The following is a 26545-nucleotide window of genomic DNA, read 5'->3' as shown; positions in this document are numbered from 1 at the left end:
GCTTGTTTTGCAGACCTTGATGAGTTTCCCGATCTGGACGATTTCATCGATCAGACGTTTAACGGGATCACGTTTAATCGCGAGTCACGGATGGTGAGGAGCGAGGAGATCCGACACCAGGGTGAGAATGTAGCGGATGGCAACTGGAACGGGCTAGGGCTGGTAGAAAAGAGGAACAGCCTCCCAGCAGAAGTGGCAGAGGATAATACAGTGTGGGGAGTCCAACGACATGATGGGGAGGGTGGAGGCGGTGGGTGTGATGGGGAGGGGAGAGGCGGCTGGTGTGATGGGGAGGGTGGAGGCGGCGGGTGTGATTGGGAGGGTGGAGGCGGCAGGTGTGATGGGGAGGTTGGAGACGGCGGGTGTGATGGGGAGGTTGGAGGCGGCGGGTGTGATGGGGAGAGGCGGCAGGTGTGATGGGGAGGTTGGAGGCGGCGGGTGTGATGGGGAGAGGCGGCAGGGGTGATGGGGAGGTTGGAGGCGGCGGGTGTGATGGGGAGAGGCGGCAGGTGTGATGGGGAGGTTGGAGGCGGCGGGTGTGATGGGGAGAGGCGGCAGGGGTGATGGGGAGGTTGGAGGCGGCGGGTGTGATGGGGAGAGGCGGCAGGGGTGATGGGGAGGTTGGAGGCGGCGGGTGTGATGGGGAGAGGCGGCAGGTGTGATGGGGAGGTTGGAGGCGGCGGGTGTGATGGGGAGAGGCGGCAGGTGTGATGGGGAGGTTGGAGGCGGCGGGTGTGATGGGGAGGGGAGACTCAGTAAATATTCTTGTTTTGTTCTCCTGATTTTCAGGCTGGGGAGGAAATAAAACCTGAAATCACAGAAATCTTTTTGTCTCCGTGACGTCCTCTCTCCCCCCTCCTGGTGCTTTCATCACAAATTCACATAATTACCCCCGAGGGGGCAGGAGGGCAAAGAACCCACCCCAACTGACTCAACAACACCTAGAAACCCAGAACCCGCCGGCAGATCGGCCCCCGTCTAGTCTGCCCTGCAGGATTAATATTTGTCTAATTTGGGGGGAAATTCAGTGTCCTGTACGGTGCGGCTGGATATGTGCCATGTCTACCGCGTCCCAGTGCCCCGCTACTACTACTACTGCCGTCGCCGCTGCCATATCACGTCCTTACTCCGGGGCATGAATCCGTGGAAGCGGTGCAGTAGTTAGAGAGGTTGAGGTTGCCGTGGGGTGCGTGTGTCTGCGGGGGCTGCTGCGGGGTGCTGGCGGGGGCTGCTGCAGGTGTTCGCGCGGGGTGGGGGGGGATGAATCGCGTGGACGGTGAGTTGAGGAGCTGTCAGGGACCCCCGAATCGAATTATTCCCCCTAATGTCGTCCGCATGGAACGCCCCCCCCCCGACTTTATTCATGAAATAAAATCTTCTGATAGAAAACGGCTTTTTGTGGTTATTTTCTGCTATGAATATCACGGGGTTTGGATAAATGGGGGTCTCTGCGTGTAAGTTGCGTGTTACATGTTTGTGTCATATTTGGGGTCTGCATGTAGTTTGCATGTTACATGTTTATGTCGCGTTTGGAGGTCTCTGCGTGTAGGTTGCGTGTTACATCTTTACGTCGTGTTTGGAGGTCTCTGCGTGTAGTTTACATGTTACATGTTTATGTCATGTTTGGAGGGCCTCTGCGTGTAGGTTACATCTTTCATGTTTATGTTGTGTTTGGGGGTCTCTGCGTGTAGTTTACGTGTTACGTGTTTATGTTGTGTTTGGGGGTCTCTGCGTGTAGTTTACGTGTTACGTGTTTATGTTGTGTTTGGGGGTCTCTGCGTGTAGTTTACGTGTTACGTGTTTATGTTGTGTTTGGGGGTCTCTGCGTGTAGTTTACGTGTTACGTGTTTATGTCATGTTTGGGGGTCTCTGTCAGACTCTGTAAAGCTTCCTCTCCCTTCACTGTCACTGCAGCCACGCCCCCCATTCCCCGGCCTCCGATTGGTCAACCCCTTCCACACCCCCGATCGGGCTCCTTGGCATTGGCGGAGCTCTCGAGGCTGGAGCGCGAGCCGGGGAGGTGACAGACCCACGGAGCGTGGGCCGCGTGGACCGCTCGCCGCTGCCTGCCACCCGCAGCATCAAACCTGCCCCTCCCGTGTGGCAGCATCCTCAGCACCCCTGTGTGTGTCTGCCCCCCCCCCCGGTCTCTATCTGCCCCCTCCGGTCTCTATCTGCCCAACATACCCCGGTCCTCCGCATCCTCGCCTCTCATACCCCTAATATTTACTCCCCTCCTGACCCTCCCCATTCCGACAATCTGCCCCCCGGAACAGCCTTCGCACCCAGTCCTCTCCTCCTGGCTTATTTATCACCGCCCCCCATCTCTCCATCCTTCTATCTGTCCGTCAGCTGTGACTCCCCCTCCCCACTATCTCCCATCACAACCCTCCTCTCCCCACTATCTCCCATCACAACCCTCCTCTCCCCACTATCTCCCATCACAACCCTCCTCTCCCCACTATCTCCCATCACAGACCCCCTCTCCCCACTATCTCCCATCACAGACCCCCTCTCCCCACTATCTTCCATCATAGACCCCCTCTCCCCACTATCTTCCATCACAGACCCCCTCTCCCCACTATCTTCCATCATAGACCCCCTCTCCCCACTATCTTCCATCACAGACCCTCTCTCCCCACTATCTCCCATCACAATCCTCCTCTCCCCACTATCTCCCATCCTTGACCTCTCTCTCGTGTTTGTGGACCATGATTCTCGCTTCTACCTGAACCCCATTATCCCCTCTCCTCCCTGCTGCCCCCGCTATCCCGCCATTAAGGGTGCTGCATGGGAGTGCGGGAGGCAGGGGGTGAGTGCATTTCACACTGATCCAGCACTCCCGTGAGTATATGGACAGGAGCTCCCTGCTGCGGCTCATCCAGGGGCAGGTGAGAGGCTGGGACTGGGGGGGTGAGTGACAAGGGCAGGGAGTGTGAGTGACTGTGGGAAGGGCTGAGACTGAGTGACAGCGAGAAGGGCAGGGAGTGTGAGTGACTGTGAGAAGGGCAGGCAGTGTGAGTGACTGTGAGAAGGGCAGGGAGTGTGAGTGACTGTGAGAAGGGCAGGCAGTGTGAGTGACTGTGGGAAGGGCAGAGGGCTGCACCAGTATACTAGCTTTTTTGGGCCCCTGATTCTGGGGGTTACTGGCAGGGCACATTCTTCCTACGGACAGCCTTTACAGGGGCAGATTACCTTTTGGGACCCCCTGATGCCCCTCTTTCCTCCTCCATACCCCTCTCTCCTCCCCTGATGCCCCTCTCTCCTCCCCCTCACTTTTCTGAATTTTTGCTTAAAAATCACAATAATGTTTAATTAAAACAGCAAAACTTTCCCCCAAATGTGTTTATAAATAATAATAATAACAACAACAACAATAATAACAATAAAAACAATAAATAATAATAATAATAACAATAAAAACAATAAATAATAATAATTGTGCAGAAACCTCCCGGTAACTGGAATGGCCGGAGACGCCAAGGGGTATTAGTGTCTGGGGGGGCATTTAATCTATCAGGGTCCTGTGCCCCCGGCTTTGTTGTTGCAAAGTGGCATTTTTTGGCATTAGTAAGTACCTTGATTTGGCAAACGGAAAGTAGGGGCAATTGCGACGTGGAGATTAGAGAGTACGGGTGTTGTGCCTTTTGGCCCAGTGTTTGAGTCCTATTAGGAGCTGGTTTGGAATTGGTGATTAGAGTGCACGTGGTAGTATTAGAGAGTACAGTTGTTTATGATTGACAGTTAGACTGAGCTGGTTGCTGTGTGTTAGAGTGCTCCGGGGTTGGTGTCTTGGTCATTAGTGAGTGCTGTGTGTTAGAGTGTTCTGGGGTTGGTGTCTTGGTCATTAGTGAGTGCTGTGTGTTAGAGTGTTCTGGGGTTGGTGTCTTGGTCATTAGTGAGTGCTGAGTGCTTGTGGGTCAGTAACTGTGGAGTGCATGCAGTTGTGTTCTATTAATTAAAGAATGCTTGAGGACTGTCAATTAGAGTGCACGTGTCTTGTGGGAATGACAACCAGACGGCGCTGGTGGATGTGTGCTGGTGTAGAGTGCGCTGTTTTCAGTGTCTTCAGAATTAGAGAGCGCTGGTAGTTGTGTCTTAGTAATTAGAGAGTACAAGTGTGTTTGAACTAATTATTAGATAGTTGAGCATTCTGGGTTTTGTGTCATGGCAATTAGAGTGTTCTGGTAGTTGTGGTCTAGTAATTAGAGAGTGCAGGGGTTAAGTTTGTGTTGTGTTAGGTCTGGTAAATACAAAGCATTGGGGGGGGTCATTTTCTCTCTTACCGTGTGCGTGTAGTCGCAAAACACGCGTGTGTAGATATGTAACAATATTGCGGTATAAACGCAAGTTCTGGGGTTTGGCTGCATGAGAGTATTTGGGAAATTAGACAGCAGAGAGTTGGGGTAATTGTGGCTTATAGCGCGCCCTGGTGTGTTCCCTGTGGAAGGCGGGTCTCTCGCTGCGTGGTCGGGTGAGCGGCTGTCTCTGCGTGTGAGAAGGTGTCTCTTGTGCATCCGCCATAACCGGTCCCTCTCCGTTCCTCTACAGCTTGACCCAGAGAACACGGGCTTTGTTTGCGCAGAAACCTTTGCCACCCTGGTGAACAATCATGAGCTGCCCCTGGACCCTGCCAAGCTGGAGATGTTATTTGCCCTTTCTCAGGGCAACGAAGAGGGGCAGATCTGTTACCCTCAGCTGGTGGACCTAGTGAGTAAAACACAGAAGAGTCTTTGAGGAAACAGGCTTTGCCCGCTACGTAGGGGTAGAAGGGGTATATTGAGGATATATCCGTCACCAATGTACAGATTTACCCCGTCGGGGCTATTATGATGATTTAGCGGTAATTTCTGGTGCTGTTTTCCATGGCAGATCAGCAGCAAGAGGTCCAGCAGTTTCCGACGGGCCATCAACAATGGCCAACGCGCACTTCCAAGGGATGTCCTCCTCGACCAGGCCGGGCTGGGCGTCTACAAGAGATTTGTCCGCTATGTGGCCTATGAGATCCTGCCCGGGGAGATGGAGAGGCGGTGGTACTTCTACCAGCACCGACCGTTCCCACCACCCTTCTTCATGGCAGCTGTGACCCTGACCCAGGCAAGATGTCTTCTCTACCTTCTCACTGGGGACATTATGGTCAAGGTCGGCCTTCATGCCCATTAACAGCGCTGCCTTTCATAGATTCATGGCGTCCTATAGGAGCAGGTGCATGCCCATCTCCCCTGAGGAGATCATGGAACCCCAGAGCATCTTCCCAATGGAGTAAACCATTTTTCATGGGCAGCTCAAAGTTTTTCAGGGGCCAATAATGGCATGGTGTGGGAGGGGGGTCCTAATTTGTACTAAAGCTAAGCAGCCCAATACAAGTTTGGCTGTCTTTAATATCCATGTGATGGGGGGCCACATGTATTATTTGGGCCCCTAAGCAGCAGGTGGAGTTAATCTCATGGTAACGCTAGCTATGACTTCTGTAGAGGTGAAAAATCTCATTGTTCTAGAAAGCTCCGTCTTGGTACCCCCCCATCCTTGATCGCAGTGTTAGGGATCGGTGTGAAGAGAAGGAACCTCCTGGGCGGGCCTTTTCTGCTGTTCTTATACATGCCTCATCCTTTCTAGATCATTATTTTCCTGTGTTACGGGGTCAAACTGAACAAATGGGTTTTACAGACGTACCACCCTGAATATATGAAGAGCCCCCTGGTCTACCATCCGGGGCACCGGGCACGCGCCTGGCGGTTCCTCACCTACATGTTCATGCATGTCGGGTAAGCTGGGGCTACTAAGAACGGGAGAGTCAAAATTTCCTCTAAAATAATGAAATCTTATTGTTTGCTTAAAGTTACGGATTCAGCGCCCAGATTTTTTTTCTCTTATATGGTTGCCAGGTAACCGTTGTTAACGAGTCAAGCCTAATAATTAGCTTCAAGCATGCTTTATTATGTTAATGGAGCAAACAATTGCTCGTTTCCACTTTGAGATCCCCACTGACACTGACAATCCACAGTGGGTAGGTAGTGTCCCTGTAATAACTTTATTGCTAAAGAGTTTTGCTCCTCAGGGGCAGGGCTACAGCTTATTGGTTAGCAAGACCCCACTCCCGCACCCCGGAGGATTTGGGTGTTGAGTTCCCAGGTATGTTTCTGAATTACAAATCGATGAAATGATATGAAAGGTTCTTTTAGTTCCGCTAAAGTTAAAGGATCTTGAAATTCCGGAATCTTCTCTGTAATTCAGGAGCACAAATTAGCTTTTTTCCTCCCCTGTGAATAATTTAATTACGATAAAAAAATCACTTTCTTCACTTCCTGACCCACTAACACCCCCCCCCGTGACATTTTATACACCCGCCAAATCGGCGCTTTTAAAAAAAAAAAAGAGCCTAAAATAAGCCGATTTTGTGCCGAATCCGTTCCCCGCGGCCCTCCGCCCGCGGCTCTATTTATTACCGCGTCCCACGCGTCCCCCCCTTCCGTATTATTTAACCTCGGAGGGGCTTATTGCCGATATTGAATCCCCAAGGCCACGCAGAGTGTTGCTATGGTAACCCGAGCGCTTAGCTACGTGGCACCCTATTTAAGGCCCTTTACGAATGTTTCTCCTGTTCACTTGTGGAATTAACACCGAGGCGCCCTTAAAGGGACCTAAAAAATGTCAAACCAACGATAATGTCTTTTATTGTCGTTTTTAGACATATTTCGTTTAATTTATTTAAATCAAAGGGAAGCTGAGACTGGAGGCAGCCTGTGGCAGAGCCAGCATTATCTAATCAATTTCCTGGCCCGAGGTTCTCTTATGTCTCCTCCCCTATCCTTACAAAGTCAGCCTGAACCAATCAGGTGCGACTCCCGCCATTTTCTTATGAAATCCTCTGGGAATCCATTTTTTCCCCTCTCTCTTTTTTTTTCCCCCTGATACCGCCTCCGCCCAGCGCAGCTGCACTGTCCAGACTCCAGGATTTGCTGTAAATAATTGTAACTGGAAGGTTTAAGTATTAAGGAAATTGGATTATTACGGCGATGTTATCTTGCGCCAAAATACATAAAATATATTTTAAAACTGAAAGAATTAGCGGCGCCGGGCGTCCAGCCAGTAGAACGCTCCTCGTGTCCCTTCTTCACGGCCGCGCCAAGAGCCACTTAACACGGAGGCACTAATGGACCCCGCGGCCTCAAAAGGATTTAATCAGCAGATTCTACGATCATCCAAGATGTCCGAACGACGTTTATTATAAAAACATGAGAAAACATCAAACGCTGACGCCATTTAACGATTAATGCCCATTTATTCCCATTATATACAGCGCTGGGGGGTTATATTACTGTATACAGCGCTGGGGGGTTATATTACTGTATACAGTGCTGGGGGTTATTTTACTGTATAAAGCGCTGGGGGGTTATATATTACTGTATACAGTGCTGGGGTTATATTACTGTATACAGCGCTGGGGGTTATATTACTGTATACAGCGCTGGGGGTTATATTACTGCATACAGCGCTGGGGGTTTATATTACTGTATACAGCGCTGGGGGTTTATATTTCTGTATACAGCGCTGGGGGTTATATTACTGTATAAAGCGCTGGGGGGTTATATTACTGTATACAGCGCTGGGGGTTATATTACTGCATACAGCGCTGGGGTTATATTACTGCATACAGCGCTGGGGGTTTATATTACTGTATACAGCGCTGGGGGTTTATATTACTGTATACAGCGCTGGGGGTTATATTACTGTATACAGCGCTGGGGGTTATATTACTGTATACAGCGCTGGGGGGTTATATTACTGTATACAGCGCTGGGGTTATATTACTGTATACAGTGCTGGGGGTTATATTACTGTATACAGTGCTGGGGGGTTATTACTGTATACAGTGCTGGGGGTTATATTACTGTATACAGCGCTGGGGGTTATATTACTGTATACAGCGCTGGGGGGTTATATTACTGTATACAGCGCTGGGGTTATATTACTGTATACAGTGCTGGGGGTTATATTACTGTATACAGTGCTGGGGGGTTATTACTGTATACAGTGCTGGGGGTTATATTACTGTATACAGCGCTGGGGGTTATATTACTGTATACAGCGCTGGGGGGGGTTATTACTGTATACAGCGCTGGGGGTTGTCGCTTTTAGTTGTTTTTGGTAAATGGGATTATACGTTTGGTGTTTCCGGCAGGCTGGAGCAGCTGGGATTTAACACTCTGTTGCAGCTGATGATCGGGGTGCCCCTGGAGATGGTCCACGGAGTCCTGAGAATTAGTTCCTTGTATCTCGCCGGAGTGCTGGCCGGTGAGTCTCCTCTCTACTCAGAAACCCAGAACCTGACGGACATGGCAGGTATTTCAAAAAGTTACAGAAAAAAACGTTCCTCTTAGAACGCACAACATACTTTTACTCATTCGGGGAGGAATAAACAAAATTGTTAACCTCTTATGCACACGGGTTATAAACTAACTCTGCCTCCATGCAGGGTCCTTGGCAGTTTCGGTGACGGATATGAGAGCGCCGTTGGTCGGTGGTTCGGGCGGCGTGTACGCCCTGTGCTCTGCGCATCTCGCCAATGTCGTCATGGTATCTTCTCCTTCACTTTACGCTTTGTTTTTTATCATGTATAGTGAATTAGATAAATCAGAGTAACAGGGAGTGCTTATACCCTTTCTGTGGCAGGGGTGATGTTTTTGTGGTGGCAGGGGAAGGGGTGGTCCCTCTATGTGTCATTGGTGGCAGGGGAAGGGGTGGTCCCTCTATGTGTCGGTGATGGCAGAGGTGGTCCCGCTATGTGTCGCTGGTGGCAGGGGAAGGGGTGGTCCCGCTATGTGTCGCTGGTGGCAGGGGAAGGGGTGGTCCCGCTATGTGTCGGTGTTGGCAGGGGAAGGGGTGTGGTCCCGCTATGTGTCGGTGGTGGCAGGGGAAGGGGTGGTCCCGCTATGTGTCGGTGGTGGCAGGGGAAGGGGTGGTTCCTCTGTGGAACCCATTTGATAACCTGTCCTTCCTCTTCCTCCCACAGAACTGGGCCGGCATGCGCTGTCCGTACAAGGTGCTCCGAATGGTTCTTGCATTGGTCTGCAGTAAGTACACATTTGGAGAAAGGGATTCTGGGTAAACCCGCATTATTGTTTAATACCCCATCTGCCCCTGAGCCTTCCACCTGGTGGGCAATCCCACCAGATGACCAAACACTGAGTCTGACGCTCCCTCTGAGGTGAGTCCAGACGTAGCTCCAGCCGCCATCCTTTCCTCCTTCTTCTCGCAGTGAGCTCCGAGGTGGGCCGCGCCGTCTGGCTCCGCTTCTCTCCTCCATTACCCGCCGCCGGCCCGCAGCCCAGTTTCATGGCCCACCTCGCCGGCGCCGCAGTCGGGGTCAGCATGGGGCTGACCATCTTGCGAAGCTACGAAGAGAACCTCCAGGACCAGTGCGGCTGGTGGGTGATCCTCCTGTGCTACGCCACCTTCCTCGCCTTCGCCATCTTCTGGAATGTTTTTGCTTACGACCTTCTTGGTGTGCAGATCCCGCATCCCCCGTGACCTTTGAACCCTCTACACGTCACCTCCTCGAGGTTAATTCCCACCCCCCCCCCCTCGGTGCTGGACTGCCTGCTGTTTTCTTTTCCCGCCGCCGGGCTCTTCGTCGGACTCCGGCCCAAAAAAAAAAAAAGGTAGTCGCTTGGGTTGGGTTTGGATTTTTGGGGGTGGCCGCTGTCCACGGTCTCCCCACTTTAACCCCACTCAGTAAGGTAGGAAAAGGTATTGCTGCTCGCTGTGTATATAGGCGGCCGGGTGGTTTTATGAGCGGCACACCAGCTGAGATGTTCAGGAGCCGCAAATTTCACCAGGAGAACCTCTGCTGATTTTTGATGGCTTCATCCAAAGAGGAACATCGATGGACCCAACGAGTCCCCCCCCCCATTCGATCTGCGGCCCCTGGGTGCCTTTTTAGGTTCAGTTTCTCAGAAATGCCTTACTTTTCCTGTATCACGGTAGGGTTTGGGCCGTGGCCATTAAGTGCCCCCCCAACTAAAACTCACAGGGGTCGGGTAAAACGGTGGTGGCCCCCGGAGCCCTCTTTGGATCAAACATCTTGGAAAAGAATGTTCTAAATCATTGAGATGTCTCCAGAGAATGTCGATTCTTTTCAGGATAGAAACGTTGTATCCAGTAAGATCATTTACCCAAACGGGGGGAGTGGTTACCTGCTAGCCCCACCCACAATAACGCCAGCATAACCTTTATTCATTCAGATTTTTTAATGAAGGTATTAGATCTATAATACTTTAGGGGGGAGAGTCTAAAATCACTGGGAACAGCCAATTTCTATTGTTTTAACCCTTTAAAAGGAGGCCCAGTCATTTTTATCTGAAACATAAAGTTATTAAGCAAATCATTCAATAATTAAAAAAAAACACATTTAGGGAAAGTTTAAGCGGCGGAAAAGAGGGAGGGTCTGGAATCTTCTGGCGCTATTAACGAGAACGATGAGGTTTTGTTTTTTTTTATCAGCGTCACTTTGTTTCTTTTTCTTTCATTTGAACAGGGATAGCATTTCTTTGAAAATCAACCGTCCAACAGACATCAATGCATTATATATATATATATACATACAGCGTGCGTGTATATATATATATATATATATATATATATATATATATATATATATATATATATATATGTGTGTTAATATAATGGGAAAAAAAACACAATACAGAATTACCGCCTCTCTGTAATAACGTCACCCGGATCCACACCTGCCTCGTGTGCCAAAACGTCTTTATACAAAGAATGGTAACGGGGTCATTTAGAGGGACGGGGGGGGGGGGGCAGTTCATTTACAGGGAACTCCTAAAAACGCCGTTTTTTAGTGCTTGCATTGTAATGTACGTTATAAGGTGAGACATTTGTATGTAAGAGTTAAATGTAACAGAGTCTATATTTATTTCTAAACCCTTTCAGTGCCGAAGCAGCGTGATACATTTCATTACGGGTCCCCTTTGGCTCTGAACGGGTTAAAAAAAAACAGCTTTGTTCATCCTCCCGCGGCCCCCGAGACGCCTCAAAAGTGCCAAAAAACGTAGAATCTCACGAAAATAAACGCATATGCCACGCCGTGCCATTCCGGTTCTTTCTTCTGATTGGTCGGTGCGGCGACTATTTAAATAAAGAATAATGAAATGGAATCCTACGAGCAGCACACGGCTCGCGTCTGTCGCTTTATTTCCGTTCGATAATAAAATATAGATTTGGTAAACATTACACAGAGGGTTCCAGCCGTGAAAGGGTTTATTGGGTGTCCCCCGTTTAACCGGTCAGCTGCTGAGCTTCGTCGATTGTTCGGATCCTCGTTGTGGCCCCTGCGTTTCAGTAACGGGTCCGTACTATCAGCGGTGGGCCGGCCGGCGAGCACCTATTTTTATTTCGTTTTCTGTTTTTTTGGTGGTCTTTCCTCATTTTCAGCTTTTTCCGGGGGCTCCAAAAGATCAGGACGAAGCTTCTGGGCTACTTTCCATGTCCAGAGACAGAGCTCCACGCGGTGGGGGGTCCACGTCTCGCCGGAAGCTGGAAGAGAAAGGCGACCCATGAAGCCCGACCGTAATCTCTGCCCCGTTTAGCGAACCGGGCAGGTCCAGCACTTCAAACACCAAAGCGGCTGGGGGCCCCGCAGAACAAATCTTATGACGCTCAGGCGGATTAAAGGGGAACTCCCGCTATTTTGTCAGCAGGGTGTCTGTCTAGAAAATCCTCTGCATGTCACTTTTTCCTCCCCACCGTGCCCTGCGGTCTTTTCACGCATCTCCGTCTGTCACCCGGGTCTCTCCGGACGTCTCACCTTTGCTCAGCGCCTCGGCTTTCTGCCGTAAAAGCTCCAAGAAGCGGAGATAATGCTTCAGCGTGTACTGCACGGGGCTCAGACCCGGGATACTCTCCACTGCCTCGTCCGCCATAAACGCCGTCAGCTCGGGGGCGCCGGCAGCCAGAACCGCTGGTAACAAAAAAAGACACAGTGTCCGCGAGGAGGCGGGGGATCCTCGGCCACGGGAACGCGTTTCACAAAGCCCCGTCCCCCAAGTGGCCCTCCCCTGCCAGTGCCGGTGGTCTCGCACACTCGGCTTCGTGGCTGAGCTGCAGATACTCCCAGACGGGGCAGATCTAGCGGGGCAGAACTGTCTTGTGGCAAAAGGTGGCATCCTACGAGTCCCTCATTCTACCGCCGCCTGTCTATGGAGAGGGCCGCCTCTTGGCTCGATTTTAGGAAAGGGGGCGGCTGAAACACCTAAAGGGGGTCCGCATACTTTTGCCCCTATAGTGTAAGTACCAACCCAGCTGGGGCTCTGAGCTCACCTGAAGCAGTAGCCGGGCCGATGCCCTTCAGCTGGCTCAGCTCGTTGATGGCGGCCGACACGTCGGGTAGGAGCCGGAAGGCTTTGCCGGTGCAGCTTTCCACGATCTCTTTGGGGTTGCCGGACACCAGCTGCTGCAGCCGGGGGCGGAACTTCCCTCTCTGGCCAATCAGAATAAAGCTCCATTTACCATGGCTACAGCCAGATCTGCCCCAAAAGCTCTCCAATCCCCCTCCCCCGTTAAAATACCCTAGGTTTCACCTCAACCACCTGCCCCCAGGGCCCTGACTCCAGATCTTACCAGCAGCTTCCACTCCATTAGCCTCACCAGGTCTTCATGAGATAAGAACTTCTGGGGCCGCTCTGCGAGGCGGGAGGGCAATTCCTCTTGGTACCTGTAGGTAGGGGCAGAATGTGACGACTAGGGGGCAATTTTTCTAGCAGAAGATGGCAGAATCAGAAGCGAATGGAGCGTCAGGTGAAGAAGGTGCCCCTCACGGGGTATTAGGAGGGGGGGAGCATATTGAGGGGTAAAAGTGACAACACAGGAATAAGGAGGATTTGACATGCGCGGAACGGCCCTGTATAACACCCACCACCTGTCCAGCTGCAGCAGCTGCTTCTGTTTTGCCCCCTTCGCAGCCACCACATCCCAGTAAATGGTGGACACCCTCAGCCACGTCTCAGGATTCTCAGCTGGGAAAAGGCTGGAAGCCGTCGCCATCGTCACAAAGCGCTGAGGGAGAGAAGACGAGAAGGACAGTCAGCCATTTAAACCGTCGCCCTATTGCCTACAATTACCCCGGCGGAATAACAGGACGGGGTAGACGGAAGCTTTAATATGAGCTGCTTTATAAGAGGGATTCCGGTAGCCCCGTTGTACAGCGCTGTGTATACCAACCCTGATCGCAGAGGAGACTGAATGAGAATTCGTTTTGTGAAACTACAATTAGCCTCTACATTTAATTGAGCCAGGGATACCCCTGATATCACCCATATCCGGCCACTCGCTGGGGGGGGGTAGAATCCAAAGACAAAAGTATTAAATAAAACTTCTAACCCTCCCTACAAACCCGCACACGCCGAGGCACAAGTAACACGTGATGTTTGTGTTGTTGCACTTTTTATTACCTCCCCCCGCGGCTGGGGTATTATTAATACATTATTCCCGCTCACAGCAAGAATCACCCCAGCACCGAAAACTAGACCCCGGGCCTCTGCATTGCAAACCAACCACCGGGTGGGCGGAGCCGCGCGTTCCAAGCCTCGCTTTCAGAGTTGAAGCCTATAACTTTGGGGGAAGATTCGCTTACTCGCTGACTGACGGGCGCAGTTTGCGTTCCAAGCCTCAGTCTGGCGGAAACCCCGCCTATTTGGGTAATGTGGGAATCTGATAGGTCCTTGTTGGGCATATGCGAAAAGCTGTGCGTCACTGGTTTGGCTGCGGGCTCACCGGAATTTCCGGCTTGGGGTGCGCTGTTGCTGTGAGGCACTGAGGGGCTGCCTATACGGATTGGGGGACGGAGCAGCGACATTTGGGGTGGGTGGGATTCAGGGCTTTAGTGCTTTTGCGGGTGCTCAGGGAGGGGTAGAAGTTAGGGCCCCTTCAGTAAGTCTGTCAGTGGGTGCTCTGGGGTTTGGGCCCCTGTGGCAGTTGGGTTAGTGGGGGCTCCGGGGATTGGAGGTTTTGGCCCCTGTGGCAGTTGGGTCAGTGGGTGCTCTGGGGTCTGGGCCCCTGTGGCAGTTGGGTCAGAGGAAGCTCTTTTGGTGTTTATTTGCTGAATCAGGATGTGCAGGGATTAGTAGATTTGGGGCTCCATATATTGGGTCCCTGTATCTGTTTATGATGAGAGTCAAACCCCCCATGTTTGCTTCTCATAAGGCTGGCGGATACCAGATCAGACCCCACGGTGTCCACTCAATCTGAGTTCACTCGGGAAACTCGTACGGCTGTGAGGTTCCCGGTCCCCGGGAGACGGCGGGTTCAGATTAGAGGCGCCTCTGTGGTCCGGTTGCATGTAACGGTTCAAGTGCCGGTTTACGGTATTACGGAATCTACCTGTATATGGATTTATACCTCTGGAACTTTAATATAAGAGATCGTATTAATCTGTCAGAGCGACACCAGTGAAAACCAGCAGCAGTAGAATTATGTACTGGGATTACTGGGTTTGTATGTAGACTACTTTCACCCCAAATTAGTAGAAAACAGTTATTTTGGGTTAATTCCGCGGCATATTGGGGAACATAAACATACGTGGGTTTAAACACGAAGCCTCCTGGGATCCGTATGAGATTTTCTCTGCTGGGTGTCTCGGTTCTTGTAAAACATAAAGACGTTTTGGGGGGCGATTGGGTTATTGAGTGGATCTCGTGCCTAAGTGCAAAACTTCCATTTTATTCGAGGAAAAAAAGGGAACCCCTTCAGTTATAGGGGGTCCCTCATTAACTGTAAAATTGGGGGTGACACCAAGCATCCCGAGGTTTGGAGGGGTTACTCCTGGAGGCCCCGGAATGAAAGGGAAGGAAGAAGGTGGAAGCGGAGGAGGGCGCCCCTCGGGGGTGGGTGGGGGTCCCGGGGAGATCGGTGGGAGTCCGGAGAAAAGCGTCAGTGCCCAGGAGTTGAAGGAACAAGGCAACCGGCTGTTCGTGGCTCGTAAATACCAAGAAGCCGTGTCCTGTTACAGCAAGGCTATCGTAAGTCACGAGCCAAGGAGTCCTGTATTGCTGTGAAGCCAGGATGATGTATATGACCTGGGTATGTACTTTCCTCTCTCCCCCTATAGATGCGGAACCCGTCCATCGCTGTGTATTACACCAATCGTGCGCTGTGCTATCTGAAAATGCAGCAGCTGGATAAGGCTTTGGCTGACTGCAAACATGCTCTGGAGCTGGACTGCCAGTCTGTGAAGGCCCACTTCTTCCTGGGGCAATGCCAGATAGAACTGGAGAACTACGACGAGGCGATCGCCAACCTGCAGAGAGGTGAGCTTGGCTCCTGGGGGTCCGCATACCGCCGGGGAAAGCACAGATCTCGCAGGACCGACGGCTCTGGATGCTACCAGGGTTTGCAGTGAAGTAGAGGCTCGACGGCAGCTTTTGAGTCAACCAATCAGTGAACTTCTGATATGGGGGGGGGTTCAAGCGGAGGATTAAAGGGTTTTTTAAAGCAAGTTGAGCTTGAGGCAGAGCCGGAACATCCACAGGAGGTTTTCAGAGAAGGAACAGATTAGCCAAGTGTTTAAACGTAGCGGCAATAGGCAGCCCTAATATGCAGATAGGACTCGAAAAAGGATGTAGGCGACTAACTTGCGGGAGTGGAGAGCGGTAGAGTTGCTGGAGAGGACGCTGTCGGTCACGGCGGGTTGGATAGTGCCACAAAATGAGCAAAAAATCCATGGGGGGGATGTCTCTGGATTGTCCTCCGGTCAATGAGGCACCAAGTCTTTAACCCCTTGGAATAGTAGAGAAAAGGGCAGATTCTTCTTATTCTATAAAGAACTATTTCCTGTGGAAAGTGTTGCAGAAGAAGCAATTAGGTGTAGCTACTGGTCTTCCCATTATGCGATGGCGCCATATCTAATAATAATTCCTAATAACGCACAGACAGAAACCAGACACTGGGCTTTGTGCTGGTCGGCACTACTCCATCTTCCCTGGAACGTGTATGAGATGATCCCTATCGTATTAACCCCTTGCGTAAGATCTCTGAGCATTCACTTTATTTATGGGACCCGGGCTGCTTCTGGCAATAACAGGATACTAAATATAACCGAGCGTGGTTGGGCTGCCAGGCTGATTCCGCCTCGTGACTGTTCCAGCTGCCTTGGGGCGATTGTTACTGTAAAGCAAGCGAGTAGCCGAGCTGTGTTTGGGGTTAAATGTACCCAAAGTGGCCTATTTGTCCCACCAGAGTCATGTAAGAAGACAATCTCTTACTTCTTAACGCCCAAGTCCTTACCCTAAGTGTCCTAATCTATATATGTAACCACTTTGGAATAAATCCTTTCTTCGTCTTCCATCCCCTTCCAACAGCCTATAATTTGGCCAAGGAGCAGAGGCTGAATTTTGGAGATGATATTCCCAGTGCCCTGAGGATTGCCAAAAAGAAACGCTGGAACAACATAGAGGAAAGGAGGATCAACCAGGAGAACGAGTTGCACTCCTATCTCACCAAACTCATCCTGGCTGAAAAGGAGAGGTAGGATTCAGGCAGGTCGTTGCATGCTGATGCCCACCATCTCTGGCACAACGGGTGGGTTTTTCCTCCTGTGCTCTGAGGTCTGTTTACTGCTTGGGTGGCCAGGCTGGAGAGAAGTGCCTGGACAGCTGACTTAATGAACGGATCTTCAAGATTCATACAGAAGCGGACGGGGTTTGCCGAAAAGCCTGGTAGCCCATTGCAGCTTCCTCCGGCGGTGCCACACGACGCAGGGGCTTTAGCGTATTCTTCTCGTGCGGTTGATGGTACCTTTTATTGAAAGCGGATTAATATTTGCACCTAAGAGAATGGATGCTAATCCAGGAGGCAACTAATCTTCAAACCCTTGCAATTCCTTCAGGGAACTTGAAGAAGCCAAGAGAAGGCAGGAGGAGGAGAATGTGGAGGAGAGCCGGCTGAGAGCCCAGCTGAGCAGCGTGGCTTCCAAACATGTGAGTGCACCGGACTCGGCGTGATCTGTAAAAAGATAACAAAAGAGTGTGCGCGTCTCCGTGTTAGTCGCCTGTGAAAGCAGAGAGGGTCTGTGAAGTCTGAGACATAAAGGCTTTCCTTTCATTCCTACAGGACAAGTATCTCGCCGAGATGGACGAACTCTTCTCCCAGGTGGATGAGAAGCGAAAGGTTAGTAGTGTTGGCCGTCGATCCTGCCTCTAATCGTGTTATCCTTGGTTAATTTTTCATTTTAATCATTTTAGGGACATTTAAGGTCCCTGAATCATCCGTAGAGACGCTGCGTAGCGTGACACATGCAGAGACGCACATCACTGGGTTTTTTTTTTTCTCCATTTTAGAAGAGAGACATCCCTGACTATCTGTGCGGTAAGATCAGCTTTGAGTTGATGCGAGAGCCGTGCATCACGCCAAGCGGTATCACCTACGATCGGAAGGACATAGAAGAACATCTCCAGGTATTCTGCGCATGGGGATCGGCGAGGCCCTCTGTACATCAACATGCGCCCTCTGCTTCATTTAAACTTATTCTATGCGGGTAGTTGTTATGGGGATGTTCAAAGCCCTGTTTTAACACCTTAGTAACACTTAAATCTGCAGTCTCTCTATATAAATGTATTGAGTCTGTGCAGTCATTTTAGCCAAGCAAACTTTCTATATGCTGGTATGACGAGAAACCGGTACCTTTCACACCATCAATCCAAAGGAAGTATTAGACTTCATCCTTAATCTTTGTGACCCAAGGCCACTTTAGGAAGGAGATAAGTCATTTATTTTCCCTTTTTTTTTTTTCTTCCTCTCCAGAGAGTTGGTCATTTCGACCCGGTAACCCGCAGCCCTCTAACACAAGATCAGCTGATCCCAAACCTGGCCATGAAGGAGGTGATTGATGCGTTCATATTAGAGAATGGCTGGGTTGAGGACTACTGAGCCGCTGGATACACCGGTGCGAGCCTGCGCTGAACTGAGCCCCCTGGATTATAGGCAGTGCAGCCCCCCAAGCGTCGCTCATCAGTCCTTTCCAGACAATGTTCTACAAGCAGGGAGCGATGAGACCCTTCAACTCTTTTTACTGATTCGGCTGGGGGTCAGAGCTGCTTTTATCCACCTCCAGCCTTCTGCTCCACGGTTGATATTTGATTTTGAGTTCTGTGGCTGAGCTTTTGTGGACGAAGACTCGACGTCTGCTGCCGGTTGTAGTGCGAGTGACGGCGGGGTTGGGTTCTTAATCTAAAAACATGAGTTTGGAGTAGGAAAAAAACTGTTTATTAGCATTGATTTTTTTTGTTGCTGAAGATCTTTATCCTGATTCTAATACAACTATCCCACGGGGGGCTCATAAAGCCTGCCCTGATCCAGGCAACCTGAAGGTATGGCTACTGGCTGATGCTTTGTTAGGGTTTTGGCTCCAGGGCTAATAAATTATTTTAATTAATGCCACGCTGCATCCAAACCCAGTATCCTTTATCATCAAAATGTGGCTTTTCAGTGTTAAGAACTAAAACTTGCGTCCTCGATCAACGCGTCAAGACTAAGGTCTTCTTCCCATCTTCAACAATCTACTCCTTCACCGCGGGTGGGACGTCATAACTTAAAAAGACAGAATGCCGGAGCGTCCAATGACCTCAAGGTAACAACGCTATGGCAAATAAGAGGTGCGAGCATGGGGGTGACTCCCAACCGCAGCCACAACCCTGCTTTATCTCATTCAGACACCGCACGATAAACCAGAAATGTGTTCTGTTGTGGACCTTGGACCAACCGGCCCGCAGGAGTCGGCTACAGGTGCTGGGGTTGAGGGACTCTGTACCGGTGAACATTGGAAGGTGTTTTTGGTCCTTGTTCCCAGACAAGCTTTACGGCTTGCTGTCCCCTGCTAGTATAGAGCTCTCCCGCGTCTGTCTCGTGGGCCGCTGCGTGTTATGTGGGCCGAGTTGCCGACGATCTGCTTTGCCTTGTTTGTATAGTTTGATGTAAATACCTGTGGCCGGTGACGGCGTTCCGTACGTCTCGTGCATCACAGCCGCGGGCACCTCTGTAAACACAAATTGCGTATATTAAAGGTGTTCGGTTATCGCTCCGTGTCTGACTTACTCTCCAGAGCGGCAGAAGCACCGGAGCTCCCGCTGGAAGCGTAACCGGTAACATCATAAGAGGTGCAGCTTCCCAGCGTCTGAACGACCAGCGGATCTCATGCATGTTTAATCCCCTCACTGTATTACCCTCTACCACTTCTGCTGGGAGGCTGTTCCACTTATCTACCCCTCCCCCAGTACAGTAAAACTTCCTTATATTCTGTCTAAGCGCCTGAACTTTCTAGTTTTAGATCGTGGTAGCAATTCTGTAACTCTATTCCCACCGTTATCCCTTAAATGCGAAGGAATTCTGTTAAACATTTAGTGGGTTCGATTTCAGAAACTTGCGCAGCTCAAAAAAAACTTGTTTAAAACGGCATTTATTAAAAGCAGATCCACCAATGAGAAGGGAGCGTTTCCAGACAGATACAGGATCGGCCTATCAAAACGTATTAGGATAACACGCGGAACGTAACGGTAAAATAGTTTAAAAAGATAGTTATAAAAATTAACCGCTTGGGGGTATAAAAATTGGTGGGCACCGGCGGGAGGACAGGGTCCCCCCTCACAGAGCCTGTTGGGTCCGCGGCACTCAATACGTTTTGGAACGAACCGGCTGTTCAAAAATAAAACCAGTTTTCCTGAACTCCCTGAGGTTTTTTCGGAGACGGTGAAGGCGGCAGCGGGTGAAGGCGGCAGCGGGGGAAGCCGGACCTGCGGCCTTCGCTCATCCGAGGAACGTGGAGATGAAGACGCTGGTGTCCAGGTTGAGCGTGGCGTGCCACCAGCGGTCGGGGAAATACAGCACCTGGAGAAAGATAAGAGCGAGAGGAGGGTTAGAGCGCCAGGAGGCGAGAGTCTGCCCGAGACTGGAGAACTTAATACCCACGTCGCGGGTAAAATATCAGCGTATGAGTCCGGTTCTGCCCACAGAGTCCTAGCGCTAAACGGGGGGGGCGATCTCTACAGGAGGGAACCACCAACCCCCCAGGTACGCTTCAGCCTTCACGGACCCCCATCGGTGGGGTGCAGTGGGTGTCCCTCTAGGAACAAGCAAGCAAAGAGGTCCATGTCTCGACTCGCATTTACACTTGGGGGATATCTTGGAAGAAATTGAATAAAAAGGAGTACAAGAGGCACCGGGGGTACGGGGCGAGGTTAGAGAGGGGGCAGACAGGAGCGGTTCCTTAAAGCATGCGGGGTAATCATCTCCAGCGCCGGCTATAATGAGCCCCCCCGACATCCCGCTAGCTGAACCAACCTCGCCCGGCCGTATGGTGCACTCGACGGGGCGCTCCGTCTCGGGGAGGAAGGGGTAAATGTCCAGCAGCCAGGAGAGGGTTGTTTTATTCGGATTGAATTCTGGCGTCCTATCGGGAGGATAGAGAAACCAGCGCTGGAAGGAAGCAGGGCGAGCGAAGGGTTAAATCAGGTAATTATATATCATATTCTATATATTAACGCGTTTAAAAGGCGCCTCCTGTCTGGATCCTTTGTGGCTCCAACTAGAAGCCGGCTGGGATTCCAATCACGGCCACTGACCAGCGTTTGCCCCCCCGATAGGGTAAATAATAACGATAACATGTAACATGTGCACACACACCCAATAAACATGACCGGCGACCGGCACCCCCCTAGCCCCCAAGCTGAAATCATATGTCCTACGAAATAATAAAGAAACATCGCAGCAGAGGAGGCCTCACCTTCCTGCCGTATATGACTTCAGAGTATCCGGGGCCGTGCCAGTGAAACGGAACCCCTGTGCCAGAGCCTAGGAGAAAAGAAAAACAAATTCCCCGGAAGCGTGATTAGTATCGCGGGCGGATAACGGGACCAGGAACAGGAGGAGAGTGGGGGAAGCAATAACCTGCTGCACTCCTTGCTTCCTGTCTCAGCAGCTACTTCCTCCCCGCAGTCTGTTTACTAAGTGTGCGTGGGGTGGGGGTGCGCGGATTTACCGAACATGAAAACACTAATGATACTTTCCTCTTTTTAGTAACCGCGGCAACCCGTATTCTAAGAACACTTCGCTTCTTACCGGCAATCCCAAAGCTGTACGCGCCGCTTGTGCCCGGGATCCGGAACAGTGGCGGGGTGTATCTCTGGAACAGGGCGCCCCACTCCGTGAAGTTATTGTCCCCGAAAAAATAGAGGGTGTCTGAAAGACAAGATAAACGGACAATCCTACATCAGGGTCCGGGGAGCCGTCGGGGTTTGGATCGGAAATGCGTTGGGGAGCACTGCGTCGGGTGCGGGGCGGACTTTTGGGAAGCATCTAATTATCGAGACCGGGGGGGGGGGGTTGGTTTGAAACGTACCACAGCCCAGCGAGTTTAGATCCTGGGGTTTCAATAAATGGTCCACGAATTCCCGGAAAGGCACGTCCACTGCAGAACGGGGAGAAAAAAACTGATTTCGAGCAAAAATATTCAATAATAATAAAAATAAACTCCATCCCTGTGCAGGACACACCTCAAACCTCTCATTCGCTCTAATCTGGTTTGGGGTCTTTAATTCCCCTCGGCCGCCAGCCGACACTTTCTTATTCTCTCCAGCGGACCCCCGACACATTTCACCATCCGCCCTCCACTCACCCTTTTCATAGGAATAGGTGTTGGCCGTACTCAGCCGGACCCTCCGCTCCCCGTACTCCCGGAGAAGATTCCGCTTGGTGCAAAGAGAGCGGAACGCCTGAAAACCGGAAAAAAACGGAGAAAAGACAGGGATTTATACAGAGAGCGAGAGCTTAGTGAATACAGAGGGCGGGGAACCCCCATGCGCCAGGGGGCTGTATGATAAATAACAAGGAATTCCATGATACGCGGGGGTCTCACCACAAAACGGTCAATGTGTCCGGCCGCGTGTGCACGAGGCATGTTATTATTTACCGGTTTTTATGTAGCGCCATCATATTCTGGAGCGCTGTACAACGGGGCTTACGAGGGGGTGAGTCAGTAGCGTTTATGGTTCTCACAGGGTTAAACTGTCTGCGTATACAAAGCAAAGGAAAAAGTCACTTTCCACATGTACACGGATCCGTGCTCAATACACGCCCAGCACACGGACCTGAGCCCAGCACACGCACACGCGGCCTTATTCTTTCATCGTATTATATACTTGGGGGGGTTGGTTTATTTTGGTGGAATTTGGTGCACGGTTATTTGCACGTTGGCGTCAGTCGTGAGTTCTTTAACCCACTGGTTGCTGGCGGGGAGTTTATCCCAGCGGCCAGAGGCTCGTAGCCGCGTGACTCGAAGTCCAGGACCACTCACCGCGTTATCTGTGATCCCCCGGAGGATGACGGGTCTGCCATATGCGTACCTGTCGGGGAGAGAGGAGAGTCAGACCACGGAAGGCAACTCCCACAATCCTCAACCAAACCGCCCAATGCCAAACGCTGGCAGAGGGAAGATCAGGACACGACATCAAACAGACCAACGAGGCTCCCAGCGTGACGGCCGTCCGAAAAAAGGGCTCCCGGGTGCCGCATGGACCCCGTACTCACCGGTGCATGAACTCCGCGTAGGAGATGGAGGCGTCCACCTTCTCCACCGTACATCGCTCCTCTTCCTGCACAGACGCGTAACGATTCACCTCCCTGCAGCCAAAACGCCAAAAGCCATCGTTATAGTCGCTATTTAAATAGCGCCAACATACGCCACGGCGCTGCACACCAGGGCAGACGCACTACAAAGCGCTACGTACCAGCCGCCATCCTCCTCGGTATATTCCAGCACCGCCAGGGGTAACAGGACTTGGAGCAGCAGGCGCACCCGGGCCCCGAACACCATCCCCAAAAACTCCAGCACACGGGGGCCGGAACCAGCCACGGCACCGGGGGGGCCACGCGCAGAACCTGCCGGAACCAGAGTGACTGCGTGAAAACACAGCTTTACGACCTGACGCGCAGGTCAGTGGCATCACGTCACGTGGCATTCCTCACCTTCACAGGTTTAACACACGTGCATGCGCAGACGATGCTGCCTTACAATACATACATACATTAATATATCATATATATAATGTATACATTATATTAACCCCACGGGGGGAGGGAGAGAGAGAGAGAGAGATGATGACTGAACTTATAAACAGACAGCAAGGTGATCTGTCCCTTTAAATCCCCCCCAACAATCTGCTGTACCCGGGGCTGCGGTGGTGCTCTTGCGGGGTGAGGATGCTGGATCCCGGGCAGCCCCGACACTCAGCCCCCCGCTTCTGTTCGGATGATGTGGAGCCGCCTGATGATCCCCAGCGGGTCGCGGAAGCTTCCCAGCCCCGGCACCATTCAGCGCCTTCTCCCGGACACTGATAATGCGCCGTGCCGCGGCATGCCGGGAAATGTAGTTCGCTGGCGGCCTGCAGAGGGCGACCGAGAGCGAGTAGAAAACTACATTACCCGGCATGCCCCGGGACACGCCGTAGGCAAACAGCTGTCCGGGCGGTGAAAAGAACGGCGCATTAACCTGTTCGGTGCTGGCCTGCAGCATTCCGATACATTTATTCCGCAGACAGTGAGCAGCGCCCGGAGCGAGCGGATAATGCAGGGCTCAGGCTAATTTACATAATACATGCTAATTATCAGTACATATTTCATTATATGAAAAAATAAAATTATTTACATGGGTCGCATTATTCCGAACGAATATCGTTACACAGAAATGACTTCACGTGTCACTAAAAACACAAAATGCACCTTTTTTAATAAATATGACGGGTTTTCACTCAGGCGACGCGTCGGGTATTTTCCAAAGGCCTCCCCTGTACCCTTCTCTCCTCCCCTGATACCCCTCTTTCCTCCCCTGATGCCCCTCTTTCCTCCCCTGATGCCCCTCTCTCCTCCCCTGATGCCCCTCTTTTCTAGGAGGTCAGAATGTTTGCTGGGTATGAGGGGATCGCAGGGTTCTACAGCCCTAAAAGCCCCGATAATGTGTATAGAAACAGCAGGAAACGGCTTTATAAATTAAACGGGGTAAATAAACCCCAGTTTTTCTTCTACTAAATGCCCCCCCCCCAGTTACACAGAAGGCACAAATGCACAGAAGTCTCTTTCTGAAGCTATTATCAGACAGTATCATGAAGGGGTCTTTTTAACCATCTCTAGCGCACGTCTCCTGGCCCCGAAGGGGTTAATGCCGGACGTGTTTCATGCGGCGCATTGGCTGCGGATGACACTGAGGACGTGCAGTTGCGTTTCCCCCCAGCGGGTGGCGCCGTCGCTGCGTTTATCGGCGAGGCCCATTCATCCTCCGCAGCCGCTGCATTCATCCTTTTTTTTTTGCTGAGGATGTCGGCTCCGCTGCTGCTGCTGCCGCTGCTGATGTTGGTGACATTTGTCAGTGAGTAATGGATGTGACGGGGACACCCCAGGCCGGAGATGCCCCGGTGTTGGGTGGGGGTATTGGGGCAGATGTGTGCTTAACATGTAACGTTGTGCAGGGATTGAGTGGAAGGTGCGTGGATCCCGATAACCATCAATACGCCGGGTGCCGCCGTGCCTGGATCTGCCTCCTGCCTCCCCATAACATTCAACGTCTCTGCCTGGGGCATCGCGGGGTGTCTGTCGTTCTGAGGGGTCCGTCAGTCTGCGCTCATCCGCTCACACGCTCCACACACGCGTCGTGTCTCCCATCCCCGGCTGTCTCTGCGTCTGTTCATTCCACTCGAGCCCTCCGAAGCCCGCCATTCCTGCCCTTAAGGCTAGATTGTCAGCTCACTGGCCGGGTCCTCAGCTCCTGTTGTATCCGTATGCGTAAACGTCTCTTTATTTAAATTGTGCAGCGCTATGGAATATGTTGGCGCTGATACGTTCTGAGTACTGGGATCTGGGGATGGATTGTAGGCTCTCAGTCAAGACAGAATGAGCCGTCTTCTGTAGCTGTTCTAGGTGCTAACACTCAATACCCTCAGGCAGCCATTGCATGCAGCCCACATGAGTTGATACTCTCTCCACATGTCCACAGAGCTGACACTCGCCAGACTTAGAAGTTATTCCCCTTGTGGAAGAAACAAGCTCCGGGTACTATCAGCGGCGTATTCACCCGTTTGATACCGTCTAACGTGTAAATGGGCCGGTTGGGGAGATCCAAATATCTGCCCCGTGATTGGCCCGTTGAGCAGCGGGACGCCCGGGGGACCCTAGTTGGGACCCATTACTGTGTCCTCTCACATTGGCCACCAAAAGCTCTGGATGAAACACAAACCAGGATGCGTTACGATGGTGGCCAGGGCCAAGTTTGGACAGCTTCATGAGTGACTGTTTTCGGTGGACGAACCCATCTGGTAAACGTTTTCTGCTTCTCTCTCAGGTGCTCAGCTGCAGGTCACCACCTCGCCGGTGCCCATCGTTACTCAGGTGGGCGCCACCGCCGTCCTCCATTGTAACTTCACGCTGGGAGTGCCGCCGGTAGACCCGGCGCAGGTGCACGTGGTGTGGAAGAATGAGGGCAAGAAAGTTCTATCCTACACGGGGCAAATGACGGCGTTCAGACCCGGGGCGTATCTCTCCGAGGAGCACCTGGCACGCGGAGACGCGTCGTTGACCCTGCCGAACGTCAGCAATATGGATGGAGGGAGATACTCCTGCAGCGTCCGGCTGGCGTCAGAACAGGAGACACAGATCGTTACCTTGGTCGTTAAAGGTCAGTAAAGGGTTAAACACGCGTGTCGTCAATCCGTCATAATAGCCTCGTGAATCCGTCATAATAGCCTCGTGACCAAAGCGTTCCCGTGTTCCCCCTCCACAGACCACCGGCACATCTGGGTTGAAGGCACCACGGTGACTCTGAACCAGTCCAGCGAGCTCCATTGCTGGGCGAGCAACTTGTCGTCTCCCGACGTGATGTTTGAGTGGATGAGGAACGGACAGGTGCTGAGCACGACCACGCCGGACGTTCAGCAAGACGACGACGGCCAAGGGGTCACAGTCAAGAGCTCCTTCTGCTTCACCCCGACCACCAGCGATAAGGACGTCCAGTACTCCTGTCAAGTTCTACAAAAGACCTCGTACCCCCTAAAGAAATCCTTCCATCTTACCTTTGGAGGTGAGTCAAGTCACCTGGCAACATGTTTTTGGGGATAAGATCAGGTTTTTCGGATGGTGACCAAACTCTGACATACCAACCCAACACACGCTTTACATTAACTATTTTATATAATCTCCGAACATATAGCTAATCCCGTCCTTATAACCCGTTATATCCCTGTATATTCCTCATATTATATATTATATACTCCCCCCCCCGTATAACTAATCCCGTCCTTATAACCCGTTATATCCCTGTATATTCCTCATATTATATATTATATACTCTCCGGCCGTATAACTAATCCCATCCTTATAACCCGTTATATCCTGTATATTCCTCATATTATATATTATATACTCTCCGGCCGTATAACTAATCCCGTCCTTATAACCCGTTATATCCCTGTATATTCCTCATATTATATATTATATA

General features: G+C 51.4%; 4 protein-coding genes across 6 annotated transcripts; 2 read left to right on the top strand and 2 right to left on the bottom strand.

Moving 5' to 3' along the window:
- Positions 1-2852: 2852 nt before the first annotated feature.
- LOC149285724 (rhomboid-related protein 1) lies at positions 2853-9531 on the top strand. Of its 3 annotated transcripts, XM_089495012.1 has the most exons (9): positions 2853-2891; positions 4552-4714; positions 4770-4774; positions 4873-5097; positions 5617-5765; positions 8183-8295; positions 8477-8577; positions 9014-9074; positions 9260-9531. In XM_089495012.1, the coding sequence occupies exons 1-9, from the start codon at positions 2853-2855 to the stop codon at positions 9529-9531; spliced, it is 1128 nt and encodes a 375-aa protein (XP_089351138.1). The 3 variants fall into 3 exon arrangements, with proteins under 3 accessions (XP_089351138.1, XP_089351139.1, XP_089351140.1); XM_089495013.1 differs by lacking the exon at positions 4770-4774 and having other exon boundaries at positions 4552-4710; XM_089495014.1 differs by lacking the exons at positions 4770-4774; positions 4873-5097 and having other exon boundaries at positions 4552-4710.
- A 1879-nt stretch (positions 9532-11410) lies between these two features.
- On the bottom strand, positions 11411-13873 carry LOC149285723 (uncharacterized). Its single transcript, XM_089494816.1, has 6 exons — positions 13652-13873; positions 12935-13074; positions 12640-12733; positions 12340-12499; positions 11828-11980; positions 11411-11556 (listed from the first exon to the last, which is right to left on the bottom strand). The coding sequence occupies exons 1-6, from the start codon at positions 13871-13873 to the stop codon at positions 11411-11413; spliced, it is 915 nt and encodes a 304-aa protein (XP_089350942.1).
- A 979-nt stretch (positions 13874-14852) lies between these two features.
- Positions 14853-17940, top strand: LOC149285722 (E3 ubiquitin-protein ligase CHIP-like). The gene is made up of 7 exons (XM_089495047.1): positions 14853-15035; positions 15125-15323; positions 16374-16539; positions 16901-16991; positions 17125-17181; positions 17352-17468; positions 17815-17940. Exons 1-7 carry the CDS (start codon positions 14853-14855, stop codon positions 17938-17940), a joined length of 939 nt encoding a protein of 312 aa, XP_089351173.1.
- Positions 17941-19812: 1872 nt separating this feature from the next.
- LOC149285721 (jmjC domain-containing protein 8-like) lies at positions 19813-23575 on the bottom strand. Its single transcript, XM_089494815.1, has 10 exons — positions 23230-23575; positions 22791-22941; positions 22591-22683; positions 22358-22406; positions 21680-21776; positions 21404-21472; positions 21124-21243; positions 20789-20856; positions 20347-20481; positions 19813-19893 (listed from the first exon to the last, which is right to left on the bottom strand). The coding sequence occupies exons 1-10, from the start codon at positions 23573-23575 to the stop codon at positions 19813-19815; spliced, it is 1209 nt and encodes a 402-aa protein (XP_089350941.1).
- Positions 23576-26545: the final 2970 nt, after the last annotated feature.

This window comes from Sceloporus occidentalis, unplaced genomic scaffold (assembly GCF_023333645.1).
Source record: "Sceloporus occidentalis isolate IW3139 unplaced genomic scaffold, rSceOcc1.0.p SCAF_76, whole genome shotgun sequence".
NCBI classification, from domain to species: Eukaryota; Metazoa; Chordata; class Lepidosauria; order Squamata; family Phrynosomatidae; genus Sceloporus; species Sceloporus occidentalis.
The sequence above is the reverse complement of the archived record's forward strand: the minus strand, read 5'-3'. Positions and strand labels throughout refer to the sequence as shown.